The 23412-nt window shown below is 39.2% G+C and overlaps 1 protein-coding gene across 2 annotated transcripts; it reads right to left on the reverse strand.

The window, feature by feature from the left end:
- Positions 1-4040: 4040 nt before the first annotated feature.
- Positions 4041-22270, reverse strand: kmt5b (lysine methyltransferase 5B). Of its 2 annotated transcripts, XM_066701157.1 has the most exons (10): positions 21914-22270; positions 16280-16529; positions 12349-12496; positions 11272-11437; positions 10741-10850; positions 10311-10477; positions 9836-9855; positions 9590-9726; positions 7403-7605; positions 4041-6920 (listed from the first exon to the last, which is right to left on the reverse strand). In XM_066701157.1, exons 2-10 carry the CDS (start codon positions 16440-16442, stop codon positions 5425-5427), a joined length of 2610 nt encoding a protein of 869 aa, XP_066557254.1. In that variant the 5' UTR covers positions 16443-16529; positions 21914-22270; the 3' UTR covers positions 4041-5424. The 2 variants fall into 2 exon arrangements, with proteins under 2 accessions (XP_066557254.1, XP_066557255.1); XM_066701158.1 differs by lacking the exon at positions 16280-16529 and having other exon boundaries at positions 21914-22269.
- Positions 22271-23412: the final 1142 nt, after the last annotated feature.

A 23412-nucleotide genomic window follows, 5' to 3' on the forward strand; every position in this document is an offset into this window, starting at 1 on the left:
TCGATTGGTTAGAATGAGATCTTGGGGGTAAGGAAGCAGCGACCTATGAAATCAATGAAGATCAAGTCTAAACAAATAAGCACGACGCGGCGGTAAAGCCAGCATTTCTGAGCGATGTGTCAAAATGCGTTTCCGCAAGACCAGTGGTTTTGTGTAGTTCTTGCCTTCATTTTGCGGAAGGAAAGTGCCGTCGCTGTCTGTACGGCAGCGGAGATGAGCGGACGCTGTGTACGTGTTGCGAAATGTACAACCCGTGTTGAGACACGTGTGCGCCGAGTCTGAGGAAGAGAAACGGAATGTACTTTTTTAAGGACAGATGATGGCTCCCCACAATCCTTTAAGTTAGCCATCGCCCTGTACAATTTAAGCAGGTTACCCATGTTAAACCAGTTATGTTGATAAGGCTACAAAAAATCTAATATATAACAAAACACGCAACGATGTAAACAGTGAAGCGGATACTGAAACTAATACAGTGCGTGAATAATTACAGTACAATACAGTGAGAGGAATAACAACAAAGATAGTAAAACTAAGGTAGAGCTATGTGATCTGAACTGAAAAGTAATGCCTCTGTATTAATATCTCTAATTATTTTGCAGATATGTATGCAGAAGGTTCTTTGTGCATGTATCTAAATTACAAAACGGGGAAAAAGGTTTTCATTGAGATTGAAATCTTAATTAAAAGAACATATTTACTAGTGTATAATAAATATAGAACTACTGTGCCTGTAAACCTCTCTCTCTCTCTGACAAACACACACATATTGTTGATGGTCATTGTTAGCCATTGACTGCTCTCCACTATTTTTTCTTGGCTCAGTGGAGTCCAAATAGTGTTCACCTCCATAAAGTGCATTGGAGATTGTTTGAACCTGAACGTCCCCCTCCCTGGAATTACTTTCTACCTCTTTTTTGGTGATCTAGATACCCCGCCTGGAACTTTGCAGTATTACCCAAACATCTTGTGCCACAGCTTCCTGTCACAATTCAATTCCTCCCCCATTTTAGATCAGTCCACATTTGTAGGTAGATATTTAGACAATTCTAGTATGTTTTTAAACTGCAACATAAGAGCAGTTCAGATACTGTGGCATATATTATACATTGCGTTTTCTTGTTACTGTTTATTATATTCATTAGTAGTAGTACCATTACCATCAGTTTGACTCTTTTAAGTATGTTTTACTACACTTGATGATCGGCAATCATTCATATTTTCCCCTCACAGAATATTAAAACCATATTCCCAATCCAGAAATTTCTTAACACATGGGTTGAGAGTCATAAATACTTTTTTATTGATAAGTACACTTTATGCTATTGGCTACAAGGTGATTCATGTGCTGTGCTGGCAGGCCAGTTTCACAGCAAATTGTGCCAAACAATACGTGGATTTAGGTTCACAAGTCTAATACAGCCTATTAGTCTTCAGAAGTGACCGTTAAATCCCTGACAAAGTGCAATGACTTCAACAGCAAGGCATCGGCCAGACTCTATACATATTCTAGTTTTATGACTGTTTCCTAACTTTGCTTGCACAAATTAACCCCCAATATGTAATGGTAAACTAATCTGTTAACTGAAGAAACCTGAAAACAATGACGTCAGTGCTTTATTGAATGAAAACAGTTCAGGTGTATGAAGCAATTTGCCATTTCTCTATTTTTGTTTACTCTAAATGGCCTGGCTGTGTGTCTGTGAACTCTATGCCCACTGTGGATATAGCCTACAGGGAGATGCCCTGGTATTTGAGAACTACTGCAACACACGGAGAATGGTTTGCAGGTAAGCCTGGACCTTGCAGTGTAGCATTCATAAGCCTTGGCTCAGTTTAAAAACATCCCTGAAGACTGGATAATATAAACACATTTTTTTCCCTCCAGTTCAAAATAGTAATTCGAACTTTCACTGCCATTGACCATTTCAGTCACAAGTGATAAATCACTGTCCCTCGCCATCATCGAGCCAGATCTTTTTCAGTCTTGGTTGACCAAACCCGTCTTTGAAAATGTGTAGACTGATTCCTGAAAGCAAATAAACTGCACTTATACAAATTGGTTTACCATTCATTTAAGGCCTGTCTCCTCTGTAGAAAAGAAAGTGGAATTTGTGGTTAAGAAATGTAAGCAGTCCATCTGTAATAGACACTTTATTTTATAGTCAGCAAGTGACTCATAGTCAGCCTCTTTGTTCCCCAAATGAATACTTAATTGATTGCTCACGTGTACTCTAATAAACTAAATACATCCATTCTTGTTTTTTGCATTACGTCACACAATGGGTTACATTAATACAGGGCTTTCCACCGGAGTATACTTTTATTTGTTTCCCACAATTACAGACATAATATATCATAGTGTCTATGTCACTTCCTTTGCAATCCTGATTAAGCGATACATGGATTTTAGGTAGTTTTGAACATCGTTTTTGATATTCCCCTTGATGAAAGCTGCACTTGTCAATGGAAAGTCCTTGATTAATCTGGGTCAGTGTCTTTTCTCTTAGGTCCTGCCCTGTAGCACTACAATAACTCCACTTTTCCACACAAAGGAATGTTTATGGTGGCGGTTAGCCTCAGCTACAGCCATCCTTTCACCCACTGCACCGCCTGAATGTTTAGGATTATTTCAGCTGTCTGTTTCATGGGACACAATTCAATAAATCCCTTCACTGAAAGCATATGACATCAATCTTGCCTTTGTCCTTTAAATGTGTCTTTATGAAGGCATACGTTTTGAAAAGGCAAATTAAAATCACAATGTTTCTCTGGAGTGTTTAATATTTGGGTAAAAACTTGTAATATTTTTTTTCATAAATCCCTACAAACTAGAAAGGAGATCTGTTTGTTTCAATAGCAATTCATTTTTAAATTAAATCAGATTTTTTTTAGGGGTTTTAATCACAGTAAACACAAGATCCCCCTTTTAGATATTTACTTTGCTGTCATCAAAGTTTCAATTACATTTAGTTGTTGTGGAGACGTGTTTTTGGAAGGTAGTGGAATCCTGAAGGCTACTATTACAGCTTATGGACAGAAAACTCACAATTCAAAAGTAGGAGGCAGGTTTGATGGATATTATGAACAAGCATAAATCTGCTGACAAGTTATTAAATATAAACTCAACCAGTTTTAATACTAAAAAATAAAACTCACTCCATCCATCCATCTGTGATCTTTGGTACCCACCTAAGTCCTCTTATGTCAGTGCGTGAGACTTTCAAATATTTGTGACTTCTAACCTTTCTTGTGGGGCAGGAGATGAAAGCAAACAAGAAAAAAGGACAATGATAGATGAAATGCCCCAAGCATTTCAAGACTGAACTAGAAGAGCAATGTTGAAAAGCAAATCAAATATTAGGAATACAACTTTCACAATGTCTGGGTAAATCCAGCATTTTCCATACATCACAACCTTATTCATTTGTTGCTTTTTCAGATGCATACAATAACTGTTTTGTAAAACCTACCCATAGTGGAAGTCAACACAAAATGTGTCTCACACAAAAATGACACTAAGCCACTCTAATCAAGTACTTTGATTTAATTCATATATGCATTGTCTGAATTAGTACTTAACGGACTTCAGGAAACTATTGAAATCAAATTCATGCGTTAGCCCTGTGTTAAGTGGTCTGTGTATGTAGTGTTAATGCTCAGAGTACGATGAGAATCTTTGTTTACAAGACTGATACGCTTTGATGAAATGCACTAATGGCTTCAGTAAACGGGTTTATACATTTGTGAGTCTTTTAGTTGCCACTGTACTGTGGTATGTACTAGAAGAGATTATAGCTCACCCATGATGTCACCTCAGACTACTAGAACAGATTACACTGCTTCCTTTTCCCATTCTGAGTGTCTCCCATAATGGACAGCTAAATAAATTAAATAAAACTTGAATGAACCTTTTCAAGAATATACTTAAGAGCTCACTTAAAATGTGCCCCCCCTGTGTTTAATTAAATGGTATCAAATGTTATGAGAGAACCATCTTTCCACCCCTCCACGCCCCCAACAAAATACAAGAGAGCTGATTCTTGCAAAGAAAATTTATCTTTTTTTTTTTTCAAGTATTCAAAACTGTTAAATAAGTACAAGGTGTTCACATGATTTACATGGTGGACAATATCAGCACTGCCCTTTTCTGTATACTGTATACTGCTACCCTTGTACACATAATGCTCTAAAATGTCAGCAAACTATTCACAAGTATTTTTTTTTCCTTTTAATAAATCAATTGGAATTCCAACCAACAGCTGGCTACTAACAAAGACCACAAACAGTACACTTGGGACAGCATACAGTGTAAAATGGACAAGTCCAAGGAGGGGAGAAACATTTAGCAAAGTTCAAAGCTGCAACGGTCTGCTGGTGATATGAACGGGACATAAAAAAATGAAGGGATTATAAATCCAACTATAATCCCTTCATTTCTTTTGCAGCATATATGTAAAAAATACTGCTTAAAATGATATACAGAAAGTCTAAGGGTGGGTAACTGCATTCAGATCAGTTTTCATTGGCTGCAGAATAGCTGCACAGAAATGTTCTGCCAATTATTCTGATGCAGGATCTGCCACAGTCACCAGCTTTACACAAGGGCTTTGAACCATGTTTTCCAGAAATATTTTTGGGAAGGACAAGGATGTGGAACAATATCAATGAATCAAGTGTTATTTTACTACGCCACTGGGAACTACTAAACAGGATTTATTTTTTAGGGATACCACAATTTTACTGAACAAATACAGCTATTCCAAGCACCAAACACCCCAAATTCTCTTGAACTGCTTTCCCAGAAACAGAGAAAACACCGGGATGAATCTTAGCTGTGAGATGTTTAACATGTTTAATAAGGTGGTTCTGAGAGATAAGTGATCAGGCAATGTAAGGATCTGTTCAACAGTAAAACCTGCAGCCAGAGGCATTCAGTACATCATCTGTTGCCAAATATGTCTGGCGATGCAGTGTAAGTAAATATACATATAAATGCTGCCATTATGAAAACTAAGATAAACTGTTCGGAGTTTGTAAAATCTAGGTTAGCTTCCTCATGTTTCCAAATGATTTCATTGATAAGTTTATAGCTGGATAGATCTGTTTTAGCCTTTATTCCACAACCAAGCCTGGCTCTGAACAGACTTTGAGAATTGCACATTATAAGGCTAAAAAAAGTACAATAAAAATCTGCACATATCACTTAGGAAGAGTTAATATACTGTACACTTTCTACAATATTTATGTTGATAATGAATAAACAATAGAGAAGTGCCATCACTAAAATTTACAGAAAGTTCTTGAGTTGATTTTTTTTATTTTTCATTTGTTTCTTTTTTTTCTCATGTTTTTTTTTTTTTTTTTTATCAACACACAGTTGATTGGAAAAGTGTATGTACATTAAGGTCCAAGACCCACAGCTTATGCATTAAGCCTCAATGACTGATCCTCTCTTCTCCTTGAGGAGATGTCAATGTCAATGGAGTCCTTCCCAACAATGAGCCGGAGCCTCTTCGCCGGAGGAAGTGGAATGAAATCATCCTCAAACTCCTCGTCGTAGTAATCGTCCTCGTCCTCGTCATCGTCATCCTCGTCGTCCTCGTCGTCCGATGAAGATTCCTCCTCTGCGTTCCTGGCCCCGTTTCCCCTGTGATCATAAACCTCTCCTTCTTCACTTACAGGGAGGCCGTTTCCGGTCACCTCCTCCGAATGCATCTGAGTCACACCCCTGCATTCGTCTTCCCGCTTGAGTTGGATTTTAAGCTTTGTTGGGTTGCTGTTGGCTCCTGAGCTGAAGCCATTGTTCAGCTTTGCTACATACGAGCTGCTTTTGTCCTTGTCGTGGTCTTTGCTAAACTTGATGCTGATCTTTGAAGAGTTCATGACGTCGGCCTCCTGTTCGTTCTTTTTGCTGCTACTGCTGTCACGGCGCCGGCGCAGAGTGAGTTTAGGAATCCCAGAGCTATTCTCTAGGATAAGCTGTGCATCGTAGCGCGTGATCCTTCGCTTTTTTTTACCTTTGCCTACAGCTCGGCAGCTGGTTTTGCCCTTATCTACTGCCATCAGTTTTCCCCCATTGGCCGCCCCATTGTAATCCTGTCGCCTATCAGGTAAGCCTAACAGCATCTTCCCACAATCCCCTATGTCACTGGCACACGATGGGCTCATTAAGTCAGGGACGCTATCCTGAATGTACGCCTCACTGTAGGAGCCCCTCTCCTCTAACTTAATCGCTCTGTCTGTCTTGACCTGTGACAGTCGCCTCCTGCGCAAGCACGCCCCGTTCCGCTGGCAGCTGTCCTCCAGCTGGGGCAAAGACTCGCTCAGCTGCAGCTCCCGCGTCATGCACATGTGCTCCTCGAAGTCCATCGGCTCAGTTTTAATCACGACCCCGCCGTGCGCGTGCCCATCCATCGTATTTGGTTCAAGCTTTATATCAGAGGTCTCTTTCACACTCAGCCTAGTTCTTGTCGACCTCCGAGTTCTGTAAGTGCAAGATAAACTCCCGTCATATACAGTAGCACCTTTTAAAGGATTGTGTTTGTTTTCTTTTGCAGCATGGCGGGTCAAGCACCCACTGGACCCTTCCACACCGACTGGTCCCCTAGTTTCTCTCTCTTTTTTTACTGGTAGGTTTTTGTAAAGAACAACTTTAGGTTCCTTAAGAACCAAACTTCCCATGTCAAGTTTGCTTGAAGAAGTCTTTTGCTCCGGCCTCCGACACTGACTCCTCAACCTTACTTTTGAGAGCAAAGGCTTCGAAGGCTTTGATTTTAGTCTCTTTGGTACCCTGGAATTATTCATATGACTTTGTTTAGAAGATGAGGTAGAAGTAGAAGTTCTTGATAAAGACTGTCTGGTCAGAGTCCTGTTTTTGTTGAACTTTTTCATGCTGGATGATGATCTTTTCCTTGCAGCTACAAGAAAAAAGAAGAAGGAAAAAAAATTATAATGGTTTCCTGGGGAAAACACAGTAGCACAAAATCTATAAAACTACAGTTTTCCCGTTTCTTTTCACAACAAATGCATGGCTTTAATCCCTGGCATCTGGAATTAAATGCATGGTCAATATAGCTCAGAAATGGACAAAGCTCAGATGACCAGAGAATGAGAATCCCTTTTTTAAATTCCTATGATGGAAGAGTAATCATTCAGTGACCCCAAATCATATACTTATTAGATTAAGGTTTAATTATTCACCAATTATTTTATTTAGTTACAAAAAAATAAACCTCACACTAAATACACTTTAGATTTTCATATTCTCACTTAAGGATTCAAACACCCACTATGTTACAGAATGCAACAGCGCAATATATTGAGAAGTTGGGTCGCGTCAGACTTAAAGTGGAGGTCACAGGATTGAAATACCAAAACCAGCTTGGCTCAGCATACATACATGCATGTGCATTAGGCATTCCCTGAGTATTGTCTGCATCCGTGTGCGAGCCGACAGAATGGTTGTCCGAGTTCTTGCTGCCCTCGCCCAGTTTCTTGAGCCGGTTCAGCCGCTTGTCTGTTTCTCTTAGTCCGTACTTGCTATTGATTACAGGAGCGGGTACAGGCAGCCCTGCTTTTGATTTAAAAGCCCCAGTGCCCCGTCTGTGAAAAATAAAAAACACAATGCATCAAATTAGTCTGTTAACCATGACCCCGTTCACACTTATTAGGCTGGCCCTGGGCTGCCTCATATTTAATCCAGCTTTTTTTTTCACATTTGCGGTTATAGGAGGCCTAAGTGCGTTCACATCAGTTAGCCTTGGCTGCCCATGACCCTGTCGCCGGTTCACCGCTTTTCCTTCCTTGGACCACTTTTGATAGGTACTGACCACTGCAGACCGGGAACACCCCACAAGAGCTGCAGTTTTGGAGATGCTCTGACCCAGTTGTCTAGCCATCACAATGTGGCCCTTGTCAAAGTCGCTCAGATCCTTACGCTTGCCCATTTTTCCTGCTTCTAACACATCAAATTTGATTAAAAAATGTTCACTTGCTGCATAATATATCCCACCCACTGACAGGTGCCATGATAACGAGATTATCAGTGTTATTCACTTCACCTGTCAGTGGTCATAATGTTATGGCTGATCGGTATAACCGCAGCCGAAGCTTTCTAATATAATTTACAAATGTGCTAGGTCAATGGGGAAGCACATTTAGTAGGACATCTGCATTAAATCACAGTAAATCATATGCATTAGTTAGCAATAGAATATTGAGATTTATAACCTGAAAATGTGTATTACATATACACACACTGCGTTTGTTGTCATTTTTAAAGTCTGAACTTTGCATTTTTATTTTCCCTTTAACTTGGTCGGGCGAGTGATTGATACCCATCGAAAGAAGTCTTCTGTGATCACTTCTATAGTTATATCCTCTTAGACAGCAGCGCTCGTACACTTCCTTCGGTTTCTTTCCATCCACATTGTAAACAGTGCTTTAATTTCTGCATCGTCCCAATGCCAGCATTTGCAATTGTACTGCTCAGCTCAATAAAATTGCATTTTGGATTGGATAGTAAACAGCTGGTCTTGTTTTAAAATGCACTGATTTGAATGGAAACCTGCTTCGGTTAAATTTATATAGTTTTAATGCAAAATTCAGATAATTAATAAAGTTACCTGGTCCTGTTCACAATTTCACAATGCAATTTTCACATGTAAAATGCATACTGTTTCATTTCAGACTTCAATCATACAATACAAACAATAGCAAGTTTACCAGCTACACACATTTTTAATTGACCGAGTAGTTTGAACTGTTTACATCATTGTAACTCATTACTTAGCCTAGACTTTTTGAATTTATATAAAGATGTGAGCTAGCGGAATGTATCTGTACATTTAAGGCTATAGATCGATATGACATTCAAACAATAGAGACAATACTATTTGTCTTGTGCAGTGGTGTAAGCTGTTTTGGTGCCTGTGTTTATTGTGAATTGGCGTTTCTGACTCAAGACACGCAGTCTCTGGGGGCGGGGCTTGCGTTGTGTCACACACACACTGACACTTTTTGACACTTTCCACCCGGCCCAGGGCCCGGCGCGTCACATTCACATTTAGGTTGCCTTTAGGCCGCCTCAAAAGATTTAGGCCCAGGGCTGCCTTAAATCTATGACCCCATTCACATTTGAGTTAAGGCGGCCCTGGGCTGGCCTAAATCTCAAATGTGAACGGGGTCATCTGCAAACTGCACTTAAAATAAGAGCCAGGGAGAACACGGAGGTAATAGGGTTTCAGATTCAATCAGTATTCAAATCATATTTCCACTGTGGGCTGTACTGAATATATATAAAACAGACATGTTAACCCAGCACACACTTACCTGGCATTCACAGGATCTTTGCACACCAAGACATGTTTAATTAAGAATTGTTTGCTGAATCTTTGCAGTTAGATTTTAAGCAAACAAAATGGTCTCTCTTCCATTCTTCTCCAGTTATAGAAAATTCTGACTGTACATCTAATGTCTGCTATACGAGGGACAACACGTCACAACTCTACAACCTGCCTTCTGGATTCGATGGTATACTGTGTTAATTCAAACACATGTGGGAAAAATAATAACAGGCAATAAATACCTCTCACAAGTGTAGCATTCACAATATTCGTTGTTTTCACCGAAGAAGCCATCACCATAGTAACAGGAAATTTCTTCCCCAGGTTCAATGTCCCTTAGGACCTTGACGCACGCGGTGTCTCGGCCGGTCGAGACAAACTGGAATGCAGTAATGAACAAGGATGCGTCAGGGCCTTGCTTCTATGAGGAAATTTAATTTCATACACGCACTTTTTTACTTCAAAACACAACAAAGTAATGCACTCACCTTGCAATTTGGTCGACAATCTGAAAAGCAAAAACAGACATTACTTAAAGTAAAAACCATTTAATTCACTAACATTTACTAAACACATTTTCAGTTTTCACAAAGTTTTATACCATGGCTTTATACCCCAAATGGACAATGCAAATCAGATTGCTTTGAATTCTTAGGGTCACTTATTTTTTTCGCTTTAGAGAAGGAAACATTAAGTCACTTTGGGGGCCATGGCAATATCTAACACTGATAATAGATTTGTGGCATGGATTTCCAGTATTAGTAATTAACATGAAATTCTCATAATATACACCTGGAATGTACCCAGCTCAACCCAGTGTTATTGATCACACTAAACCTACCCTGTGCTTTCTGTACATTTATGTTGAATGTATTGTTCATACGAAACTTCCCAGACCACTTCAAAGGATTACTGTATGGCTATAATAAATTGCGCCGGTCTGATCCCCAACGTATCTCCTACCGTGGTTGATGAAGGCGGCTGGTCCGAGCCACAGCTGTGCGCAGTTTTTTCGGGTGGAGTACATGACGCTGAAGTCATTCTCCCCGTGCCGAAGGAGCATGTTCTCCTCACTCTCCGACAGCTCCGCGATGCAGCCAACCAGATACTCGATTTTGTCATTCCTTTTCCTGGAGGGACAATTCAAACCCATCATCTTTAAGGCAATAAAGTTGATACTGCTGAGCAAGAAAGCTACACCAGCGATCAGACAAGATTTATTTGCTTGCAGATAACATGTAAAATAACAGATCCTATTAACCAAGCATTGGGGGTGTAAGAGTTTTCTAAACATATGATATGTAGCACACTACTCACACTCATATATAATATTAATTCTATTAAATCACTACATACTTAGAGGCGATGAAAAGCATGATTTTTATATTCTTACCACTCTTTTGTTGCAACAATTTTGGCTCCATTTTGCTCTGAAGAATAACGATTACAAGGAAGAATTTCAAAACCACTATCGGTGGCAAACATTCGTAAATAAATGAATACCTGAGGAAGATCAAATAAAATAAAGTTAAGTTCATCATTTCAGGAGTTAAACAAATATCAGTAATACTGAAAAATAAAATATAAAAATGTTAACAGATTATGTAACAAAACACTGAATATGGTAAACAACTATAATAAAAGTCCATGCAAAGGAAATATTTAAATAAACTAGGCTGTGTTTTCCAAGAAAACATTCTAAATCATTCTCAGGAAAGATGTATCCAGGCCTAAATCCCTCTGAATTGCACCATATTATAATGGTCACTGAACAGAATTTGTGAAAGAGCAGTGTCTGGAATCTCAACAATAATATGGCTTCAGTTTCTCCATAAAATGAAATTAAAAGTTACACATAATAAAGTTAGATGCAAATCTTAAATAATGGGTAACTGTGAGGGGCTGTAAACGGATGAATTCTTACATGCTCTTTGAAGAGTTTTTCTTGGGCTTTAGTCTTGTGAAGAAAGTAGTGTCTGGCCCAATCTCCTGCAGTCAAAGCGTGGAATGCTTTCTCCAAACTGTCGTGTTTTTTAAAGTACTCTATCACTTCCTTCAGCTCTTCTTGTCTTCCTTTAATAGGGCGAAACCTAGGAACACATAATTTCTGCTTTATTTAAATACTACCTAAAGACAAAATCTTTCTACATACCTAGTAGATCTTACAAGTGAATGTATGAGAGGATGAACTGTCACTATTACATTGGCAAGTAAATCAAGAGAACTTTGATCTATGGTTCTTAAAAACGTTTAAAAAAATGTTTCCTAGTCTTTAAAACTATTTCCCTTGGAGATTAATAGATTACAAATGAAAGATTAATTATTTGGTTACAAATACAACCGGAAAGTGGGATATTTAAGCATGAAGTCTTCACAAAGCTTCATTACAAATGTCTATGTGATTTGTATTTTTACTTTGGTTTCATATTTGAAAAACTGCATGATGAGAAATTAAACTATTATAGATCTATTATTAATATCATACGAATACTTTTAATCGTAATGCTTTAAATGGAACATGAGTCACTATTGAGTGAAAATCTCTGTACTGCAAAATTGGAAGTAGTTGCCTACATTAAATGCATAGTAATAGCTGAAATCTTTAAATAAGAAAATAAGAATTCAGAGCATATTAACCATTTAATATACAGGATAAATAGTTCTTAACCCTTAAAAGTATTTAATGGACACTTAAGTACATTATAACTTCTTTCATTATAATATTTGTAAATCATGGAATATCAACATGACTTATCTTTTTTGATAAATTCATGTTTGAATTGAGAGTTTAAAGGGTTAAGAAACAAATGTTTTTGCGTTCGTATTTTTTCACAATTAAAACAGGAATTGAGGAATGCATAGGTAAGAAAATATGCCAATTAAATTGAGATAATCTAAAATACCTAATTTATGTAAAGATGCAACTAACTGCAGTAGACACATTAATTACTTGATTTTAAATGCCTTCAAAACAATGGGCACGTAAGCAACCAATACAAACCTGGTGTTCATTTTATGTGTTTGAAAACCTAAGTAGGGATCAAGGATCAAACTGGTTGCCAGATCATCATTTTCACATAGCTCTTTGGCCGTCATTCCCGAGGAGGGGACGTAGCGTCTCTCTGCCTCTAGGGGAGCACCACTGAAACCTGGGGGAACAAAAAAAATTGAATAACGGGTGGGTAACTGTAGTATGACATGGCTGGCCTGTTGACTGCTTTTAATACTTACTTACAGGCCCGTTTTTCTTAGATTATTTGACTGTTTGAAGTGTAACATAATATTTAGCGACTAAATGAGGAAAACAAGCTGCGAGGGATTTGACAGGGGAATCAAATTAGCACTGCTTAAGGAATTTTATCCCCCCACTGGTTCACCACTTCCCTTGCCACATTATCTTGCTCAGCTGTTTGATGTACAGAGGTAACTTCATGTGACAGTCCTCACATGTACCAGACCCTGGCTTCTTCACAATCCAGCTGCCAGATTACAGATAAAAGCACATCTGGCTACCCCAAAGCTCAGGTCCCTGATGACTGTATTATCATTATGATGAATGTTATTCCTGTGGGTTTCAGACATATGAATGCCTCATGCACTTCCACCCAGTTCTGATGATCACATCCATCAGCCCGGATCCCAAACTGAGTCCATACCCCTGACCTTCTTAAACATGCGATTAACAGCAGAATGTGGATGAAGTCCATAAGGAATTCATGTTTTATTCCTGTGGTATTCATACATCAATTCATTAACAATCAGTGGCCATGACTGTAAAGTATTATTGGAAGCTGTACTATTTTACGGTGACTTCTCCTGTGCCCCCCCTCCCTTTGGCACATATCTAGGACTTCACTGTACATGTCTGCATCTGCTAATAAATCAATGATGATACTTTTAATATAGATAGCACATCATGGATTTGGCCCTTCCTCCTTCTTTCAACATCTTACTTTCCAATTGAAATAAGATTTCTAGAATAAACATTGCTTTAATTGAAGTGCTGTTGAGTAGCTGAGTTGTAATAATAATAATAATAATAATAATAATAATAATAATAATAATAATAATAATAATAATCTAAGTTGTACCCTGCTCGTGGGCTTTTTGTCCCATTTTAACAATAGAACTCTAGGAAAATGCTAAGAAATAATAGGAAAACATTTTGAATGATATAGATGCTTCAAAAACGATTAGGCATTAAGTATCCCAATAAAACAAAGAGGAGCCAATATCGAGGAAATGTAATAAGACAAATTATGGGAAAATGCAGATGGCATTCACTTTAATACTTCCTATCAGGGACTGGGTTCTCAGGAGAGATTAGTGCAGTACATAATGAAAGCCACCCAGGCTTCAGAACAGAGCGGGAATTTCACAGTGGAAGAAGCCTGCCCTCACTCATATTACTTGCACATGTAATTAATGGCTTACAGGCATCTCATAGCACAATTATTACATTTTTCAACAACAGTTTCAACAACAGTTGAACAATAAGGTTGAAAAAGGTTACATGGTTCTTGAGGACAAATTTGCAGAGACACACTTCAAATAAGACTAGCGAGGCTACTTCTGGGCAGACCAAGTACATGTTAATTTACTGTGGCTTCTTCAATGTTAGTAGGTATTTACTAGGAAATGAAGATCAAGACTAAGATAGGACACTAGGTGATCACTTCAGAAGCAATTTTCTAAGGAATAGAAACATTTATCAAACTTGTCAGGGCTTTTCCTGCATTGAGCTCCAGGAGCTCAATCTCAATGACATGAAACACTGATGGAATTATAAACACAGCATTACATTGGGACTTCATCTCTTGTGTAAAGAGGAGATTTCCAGTTGCACAAGTGAAGCACTAGCAGATAAACCAGGTATGTAGTCAAATATTACTTGGTTTCCAGCCTTCTCCAACTAAAACATGCAAATCTAAAATATTTATTTTCCTGCATACATTTCAAGACAAGGGACATTAGACAATTTGCAACAGAAGGCAGAGATGGGACATCAGAAAAAGTCACAGGAAGTAAAAAAAAAAAAAAAAAATCAAAAAGGAGAGCACATCTTATCAGAAAGATTGCAGTGGATAAACAATACACAACTTGCCACGTCTTGGGAAAATTGCAGATTTTTTTTTTTTCCCCTTCATTATAAAAATACAAAAACAGTTTAAAGACCACACCCCCTAATCAATTTAACCCTTTAACATACTCATTCTTTAAAATTTACTAAAAGAAAAATGTCCCTTCCACTGCAAAGACTATTCAAATTTTGAATAACTATAGGTTATACAGTATTCTCAGCCAAACAAGAAGCACTTTCTCATGGAGAAACAACTTATTAGAGTTGCATAAATTCAGTTTTCTTCAATCTCTGCATTCCAATAATGGTGTATTTATCAACTATAAAGTAGAGGGCACTGCATTCATGTCATTATGTATTTATTAATGTTGGGGCATACGATTAATTATATAGTTGTATTTATATACACCAATCAGCCATAACATTATGACCACCTGCCTAATATTGTGTATGTCCCCCTTTTGCCGCCAAAACAGCCCTGACCCGTCAAGACATGGACTCCACTAGACCTCTGAAGGTGTGCTGTGATATCTGGCACCAAGACATTAGCAGCAGATCCTTTAAGTCCTGTAAGTTGCGAGGTGGGGCCTCCATGGATCGGACTTGTTTGGCCAGCACATCCCACAGATGCTCGATTGGATCGAGATCTGGGGAATTTGGAGGCCAAGTCAACACCCTGAACTCGTGATTCATCAGACCAGACCACCTTCCTCCATTGCTCCGTGGTCCAGTTCTGATGCTCACGTGCCCATTGTAGGTGCTTTCGGCAGTGGAGAGGGGTCAGCATCTGACCCAATCGTCTAGCCATCACAATTTGGCCCTTGTCAAAGTCGCTCAGATCCTTGCGCTTGCCCATTTTTCCTGCTTCTAACACATCAACTTTGAGGGCAAAATGTTCACTTGCTGCCTAATATATCCCACTCACTGACAGGTGCCATGATCACGAGATTATCAGTGTTATTCACTTCACCTGTTAGTGGTCATAATGTTATGGCTGATCGGTGTATAACCATGTCATTATAGGAGATGAAAATGCTACCAGTGTTATTGAAACCTTAATGTAGCTATAAAAGACAAAAAACAAGGACAATTGTAGGTGAAAACAGGCTCTCCATAAATTGCCAAATTATATGGCTTTCATAGTAGCTGTGGTAGCAAAGCATTTCAAGTTGAAAAGCCTACACATTTCATCATAATCCCAAACCAACTGTGTTCCAAGCAGAGCACAGATCCCATGCACCCTAAAGGGGTTTAGACCAGAGATGAGAAAATAGCCCAAATTTAAAAGAAAGCATTGTTAAAGAAAAAGTAGAAACCTTCAATGTTTGTTATTTCATTTCTTAGCCATTACACTTCCAGTTAGGAATGCTCTCTGTTAATAGTAAACCACGTACAGAGTGTTCTTCACCTAAATCATCATAGAAGGCGGCTATGCATAAGTAAATGCAATGAATTGTACCTGAGAAACCAAAAACTTAACACAAGCTCAAAGATGCAACATCAGGACACATGCTCCCCAGTTCTGTGACATAAATACACTTTGAATTCTCACCTCCATTTGCTTAAATAACTGGCTTCACGCTCCATTTCTTGCCAATGTAGTTGGTTTGCATAGCAAATAACAGTATAACCTAAATCCATCCATCGTGTTAAAGAAAAATCCATATAATAGAACATGCAACAAGGTAAACATTGCAAACATTGTGAGCAGAATTTTTTTTACGGGAAGTGTTGACTTTATGCACGACACAGAATCCCCAGACTGACTGAAGGAGAGGCAGGAGAAAGCCACCGGTTTCGAATTTGTGCGCGTTTCGGGAAGGAGGGGACGGAATTCAGTAACGCCACTTACGTCGACTACATCGTCTGCTACTTGGAGAGCTTTTGCTGTGCCTCAGGTGTGCTCTCTGAGAGTGCTGCAGCCTGGACTGATTCGGAGTCTGTTCATTGGAGAACCTGCTTCCATGTCTCCTGCCATTTAATACCATGTTCTTGGATTCTCCCAACCACTTCATACCAACAAACAGCCTGATCTAGTTGCATTTAGTCTCCGTTTTTGAAGATGCCCTGTAGAGTGGGAGAGGTAAGCCCAGGTCCTTCCCCTGTGGAAAGGAACAAAAACATAAAATATATATTGATATATAGGAGACAGCTTAAGGTCCTATTGACCATTATGGTGCTCAGACTTTCCCTTTCCTGGTACACCAATACGCTTGGAACATTTCTGCTGTATTAGGAACACCAGAACAGTTAAAGTTACTATTTAAGGTAGGTAGGTAGGTATATACTACCGGGAAACATTCAAGTTTTAGGGACATAACCAACCCTCTAAAGAGTGATGATATCTAATACTTGAACTATAATAGGGTTTACAGGTTCTATTAAAATCTACATCACATGCCGTGCATTATGCAAGACTGCAGCACAAGGAAACGTTACCAAAGCACACATGCACATGGACATGCAAGCAGCTTAGGTATTCATAATTGCTAGGTTTCTTCCCTGGGTTAATGCATGTCTTCACATCCAGACAGATACAATAATGGCAGTGATAAATTAATTGATGAAGTACACAGGTCAGTTTCCCCAAATCACGAGAGCTGCCACACAATGGGTTTCTAAAATACATGGCGATGCAAGTTTTAACCTTATTCTTTCCAGGATGACATAAATCGAAAGATCAGACATTTTGAGGATCATTACTGCTGGTTAACTTACACTGTAACCTAGCCAATGACGTCAAGACTCAAATCAATACTTCTCACTGTTTTTATAAGGACTACCGTGCCTTGTGAAAGTATTCACCCCCCTTGGTATTGTTCCTAATTTGTAGCCTTACAACCTGGAATTACAATGGATTTTATGGGGGTTTGTATCATTTGATTTACACAACATGCCTACCACTTTGAAGATGCAAAATATTTTTTATTGTGAAACAAACAAGAAATAAGACCTAAAAACTGAAAACTTGAGCATGCATAACTATTCACCCTCCCCAAAAGTCAATACTTTGTAGAGTCACCTTTTGCAGCAATTACAAATGCAAGTCTCTTGGGGTACAGGGGTAGCTTGGCACATCTAGCCACTGTTATTTTTGATCATTCTTCAAGGCAAAACTGCTCCAGCTCCTTCAAGTTGGATGGGTTCCGCTGGTGTACAGCAATCTTCAATTGGATTGAGGTCTGGGCTTTCACTAGGCCATTCCAAGACATTTAAATGTTTCCCCTTAAACCACTGGAGTGTTGCTTTAGCAGTATGCTTAGGGTCATTGTCCTGCTGGAAGGTGAACCTCCTCAAATCTCTGGAAGACTGGGACAGGTTCCCCCTCAAGAATTTCCCTGTATTTAGCACCATCCATCCCTGCCAATGAAAAACATCCCTACACCACCATGCTGCCACCACCATGCTTCACTGTGGGGATGGTGTTCTCCGGGTGATGAAAGGTGTTGGGTTTGCGTCAGACACAGGATTTTCCTTTATGGCCAAAAAGCTCAAATTTAGTCTCATCTGACCAGAGTACCTTCTTCCATATGTTTGGGGAGTCTCCCACATGCCTTTTGGCGAACAGCAAATGTAGAGTGTACGGCTTAAAGTGGTCCTATGGGCAGATTCTCCAATGTCCACTGTGGAGCTTCAGTCACTTTGTTGCCTGTCTGATTAATGCCCTCCTTGCCTGGTCCGTGAGTTTTGGTGGGCTGCCCTCTCTTGGCAGGTTTGTTGTGGTGCCATATTGTTTCCATTTTTCAATAATGGTGCTCCGTGGGATGTTCAAAGTTTTGGATTTTTTTTTTTTTAATAACCCAACCCCAATCTGTACTTCTCTACAACTTTGTCCCTGACCTGTTTGGAGAGCTCCTTGGTCTTCATGGTGCCCATTGCTCAGTGGTGTTGCAGTGGTAATTGGTTCCACCAGATCTTATTTAGGGGCTTCATAGCAAAGGGGGTGAATACATATGCATACACCACTTTTCCATTTTTTATTTTTTAGAATTTTTAAAAACAAGTAATTTTTTTTATTCCACTTCACCAATTTGGACTATTTTGTGTATGTCCATTACATGAAATCCAAAAAAACCTTGATTTAAATCACAGGTTGTAATGCAAAACGCCAAGGGGGGTGAATACTTTCACAAGGCACTGTATCTGATGCTCACAGCTATAATAAAATAACTGTTCTCTGCACAAAGATAACCAATAACCAACACTTAAGGTACAAATAGTTCTGGAATGGCATGAATGTAGTGCACTTCTAGCACCTCCAACAACTGATTTAATGCGAGGCAGATGTGAGAGGAGAGTTTAATTCAATCAATAGCTTTCCATCAAGATATACCCAGCAAAAACAGATACTTAACAAAACTATAAATCCAACATCTTAAGTGTTGATCCTATGTTGAGTTGAAATTAAAGATCACAAATTTTCCACACAAACAAAAAGCAATTTTTGTTGACAAATGTACATGCCTGTTAGTGAGCATTTGTCCTTTGCCAAGATAATCCATCCACATGACAGGTGTGGCATATCAAGAAGCTGATTAAACAGCCCAATCATTACACAGAAGCACCTAGTGCTGGGGACAATTAAAGGCCACAGGGAGCGTGTAATTAGCATGCTAACTGTAGGATTTTCCAACATAGCCGTTTAATTAAATTTTAATTTCTCTATCATAAGTCACCTCCAACACCGTTTTAGAGAATTTGGCAGTATGTCCAACCCGGCCGCAGACCATGTGTAACCACACCAGCACAGGACCTCCTCATCTGGCTACTGCACCTGCAGGATCGTCTGAGATTAGCAACCTGATGAAACTGTGGGTTCACACAACCAATTTCTGCACAAACTGTCAGAAACCACGTCTTGACCTGATTGCAGCTCTGCTGGACATTCCTGCAGTCAGCATGGCAATTGCACTCTCCCTCCAAACTTGGGCCTAATGAATTGATTTCAATTGACTAATGTCCTTACATGAAATGTAACTCAGTAAAATCTTTGAAATTGTTGCATGTTGTATTTATTTTATTTATTTTTTAAATGCAGCTTGGGCTCTCTGTACAAGTCTTAAATGAAGACTACAAACATGCAACAAAGTTTATGAGAACAAACAAATCAACTGTAGATGAATGACGAACCTTTGACCTGAGCAGAGAAGGTTCCCAAAGCAGAGGTTCCCTGAGCAGTGGCTTTCAAGTAGTTGTGCCACCATGCAGACATTTCAGCTTACTTAAACCAACTTAAGTCCACAGTCTTAAACCAACTCTTAAGTATATGTAAAACATCACTTATAAACTGTAATGTGGGATTTAGTTATAATAACTTTTTAAGATGCACTTGTCCGGGGCGACTTACAATTGTTACAATCACATAATTTTTACATACAATTACAGATTTATACAAACTCGGTAAAGTACCTTATGCAAGGGTACAAGTGAAGTCTCACCAGGACAGACCCAATGACAATCTGCTCAGAGCTCTAACTGCTATTCCAAACTGCTGCAGTTAGCGGTTAATAAGCTCATGATGCCACATTGCAAGAATCTAACCATAGCCAAGCCTGTAGCTCCCCTTAGTGGCAAGTACAAATAAACTACTACTGCAGCTAACTTTCACACAGTAGTGCCAGCTGACCATGTGCAAAGAGTCTGACTAGGAAGCTGCAATCTCCAGTCTAGGCTTTTCAACTGGTAACTTCATTGAAAGAATGTCCATAGATTGAAGAGAACCAGGAATGTTCTGACTCTCTGTACTGAGATACAGTATGCCAGTCCCTGGCCCCCTTAGCAAACTAGGCACTGTATTTAACCAAAAGGTCCACCACTTTTGTAAAACAAATAGCTGGCTAAAACAGATCAGCAGGTATATTACCAAAGACAGCAGTTTAAGATTATGACTAACATATTTAATGGCGTTTTAATGAAAATCATTGTAGAATTTATGGAAAAATACACACCTCTGACAAAAGCATGAAGTGCATGTAGCTACCATGACTTGGGTCTGAGAAACACTGGCTTAAATTTGAGGTTTTGTCAGAATTCAATTCAACATGAATGTAATGAAGACCTGCTACTGGCAGCAATGGGCGAATGAACAATAAACCACAAAGACACACCTGTTCACAATAAACAAGCTCAATGGAGCAGCAACACACTTCACAGAAAGGCGATATGCAGGTAAAAATAAAAACGAAAGTTCTAATTGCTCTTACGACGTTTCAGTGAAAGCAAAATTGGACACCTGTAGCATTACAGTTCCCGTAAAATACTGTCCCCTCCTCATTGGTGTGGAGGCTGAAGAACGCATTACATGAACTCGTGTGTGCAGTGTACACGGCTGCAGGAGGAACAGATGTAATGAATGACTGAAAAGGCAACGGGATGTGATGGACATGCGCGCAATGCACAAGGCATAAGCAAAACGGCAATGGCAAACCGCATGGCACTGGAGATGCAACAAATGCAAGATTCAAATAAAAAACGGTCTGTTTAGACCAGGTTTCATGCAGACATGCAGACAATCAACGACAGCAGATTGACAACAAAAGCCCTTGAGTAACTTGCAACAAAATGCAAGAAGTGAACCCGGGCGGGAGGGGGTCATACCTAATCTTAAGATTTAAAATACGACATAGTTGGTCATAGAACAACTAAATAAATACAAATGATTGATTTGCATAATCTGGACTACTGATACGCCCAACATTAAAAATCTTTAATTTCGGTAACTACAAACCCAACACACACACCCCAGCCCCTTGCCAATAAATAACCTATTGTTATGGAGGGGGCTGATCCCACTGCACGCTGTGCGTCCAATGCAGCGGGGGCCCGTCCTGCCTGCCGGGGTGTCGAGTGCTCTGCCAGGGAGGCGCCGGAGCTCCCCGACCCCTGCCGGCCGCTCCCGACACTGCAGCTCAGCGCTGTTGTTTTTATTTATCAAATGCTGCCACCTCCTGGCTGCTGCAGCCCCCGCCCGCGTCCTGGAGACCAGGTTATTACACAATAAACTATAACCAATATTAAAAGTGCACTAAACATCTGGAGCAGGCATGAATCAATAATGTCGGACCCCCAGCAGCCGGCGACAGGGCGGGGGGACATGCAGCACACTGACTGGAACCCGCATTATGGGGTCCCGCTGGCGGGGGGGACTTAAACGCCTTGTCTCTTTAAATCTCTAAAATGTGTTATTTATTTACACCTGTCGATAACGTTAAAAAACATACATTTCAAATAAATCTCGTTGACGCGTCTTACCCTGCTCAATGAACCGGCGAAGGCATTCGTCGTATGTATGTAACAAAATATTTTTAAAACTTAAGGTGTGTTTTTAAATAAGTATCAGGCCTTTTAATGCACACTAACTCATCTCCATGACCCTCTCGGCTCCATCCACCACTACCACCACCCTGCCGACAAATCTTCACCCGGACAAAAGTAGCAAATACGCCCAGGAGCTGACCGGCCAGACACACGCCGTAAAAATACTCACTTTATCCTTTCTCCTGGGGGGTGTATGCTCCGTCCTACGGGTCCAGAATGGCCATGAAATCCCTTCGGAAAAAAATCGGAGGAAACAAAAATTTCCAGAAAATTAACATTAAAATTCAAGATGGCGGCCGGCACGGGAGAGGAGAGAAGGCCGCAGCACGGCTGCTGTAGACAAGAAATAGACCCCGGCGATTAGGCGTATCATTAGCCTCCACCAAAATCCACGCCGGGTCTTAAAAATACTGAAATCGGTGCATATTTCTACAAAAGTGCCGTCTGCGGTTCCGCCGCCTTGAGACGACAAGCAGGAGACTGCAATGGTTTGAAATCTTACTCGGAGGCGGACAGAAAGTAGTGCTGCAAAAACAAACCCCGTTCCCTTTAAACCTCTTCCCCCAGAACTAAGGCATCGAGAGCATCCGCAGCTGCTGTGCAAGACAACTTTGTGGCTAGAATAAGATTAATACAGCGTCCCTGTTTATCAGTGGCACATTTTTACCTTTATTTTATTATTTATATGTCGCACCTCTTTAACTAAAACCAATCTGCTGGATTTAATAGCTCTATTATACTCAAGACTCATATGATGCGAATCTCCCGGCACAATGTTTTCTAAATAGTAAAACCTATACACCATTTTAAGTTTTCTTCTTTGTACTATATGCAATATGTTGCATTTCCCTTCGTGTAAAACTAAAACTATCAATGTTTGAAATAAACATATATGAACATAAATGAGAGTAATGATGATTATTAGTATTATCACAATAATCTTACAATACCCCCACGTTTCATGGCTTTGTTTTCGCTTATCTGTGTACTGAAAAGTACCTAAAGTTAATAGAAAATAGATTATCGTAAAGCCTACAGAGGCTTGCAAATATAGTCTAGATTCAAGTCGTGACTTCAGGTCCATGTAAAAATGTAAAATTACTTGCTATAAACATAATAGGCTAAAAAGTATACATAGAATATGAATGATATTATTATTATTATTATTATTATTATTATTATTATTATTATTATTATTATTAATGTAGCTGGTCAGCATACACTGGACATTTAGTTTTTTGCGAATTGTTTGGTCTAGTAGATGTTTTCGTTTATATAACTTTCCCGATGGCTTTCATTTTGTAAAACTAGCATTAGGTAATGTTAAAACAAAGCAAAGGTTTATGCTTTTAGTATTTCCCTAGTAGCGTTCTTTGTAATCATGTATGATTACATATGTTGCTTTATTGAAATAAAACCTTTATATATATATATATATATATATATATAAGAGCACGACAGTGCTAATAAGAGATTAATATATTTCGACTGCATATTTTTGGTTTGTTGTTGTTGTTTGGGGTTGGGGTGGAGTTGTAAAATTTAGATTCATTTTTCAACTATTTTGTTTTCCCTTTTCAAGATCTAATAAAAATCCTATTATAATAAATATAATTAAAACGATGTTTTAGGGGGCTAAATTACGCAATTACATCACTCAGGAATATA

This window comes from Amia ocellicauda, chromosome 4 (assembly GCF_036373705.1).
Source record: "Amia ocellicauda isolate fAmiCal2 chromosome 4, fAmiCal2.hap1, whole genome shotgun sequence".
Lineage (NCBI taxonomy): Eukaryota > Metazoa > Chordata > Actinopteri > Amiiformes > Amiidae > Amia > Amia ocellicauda.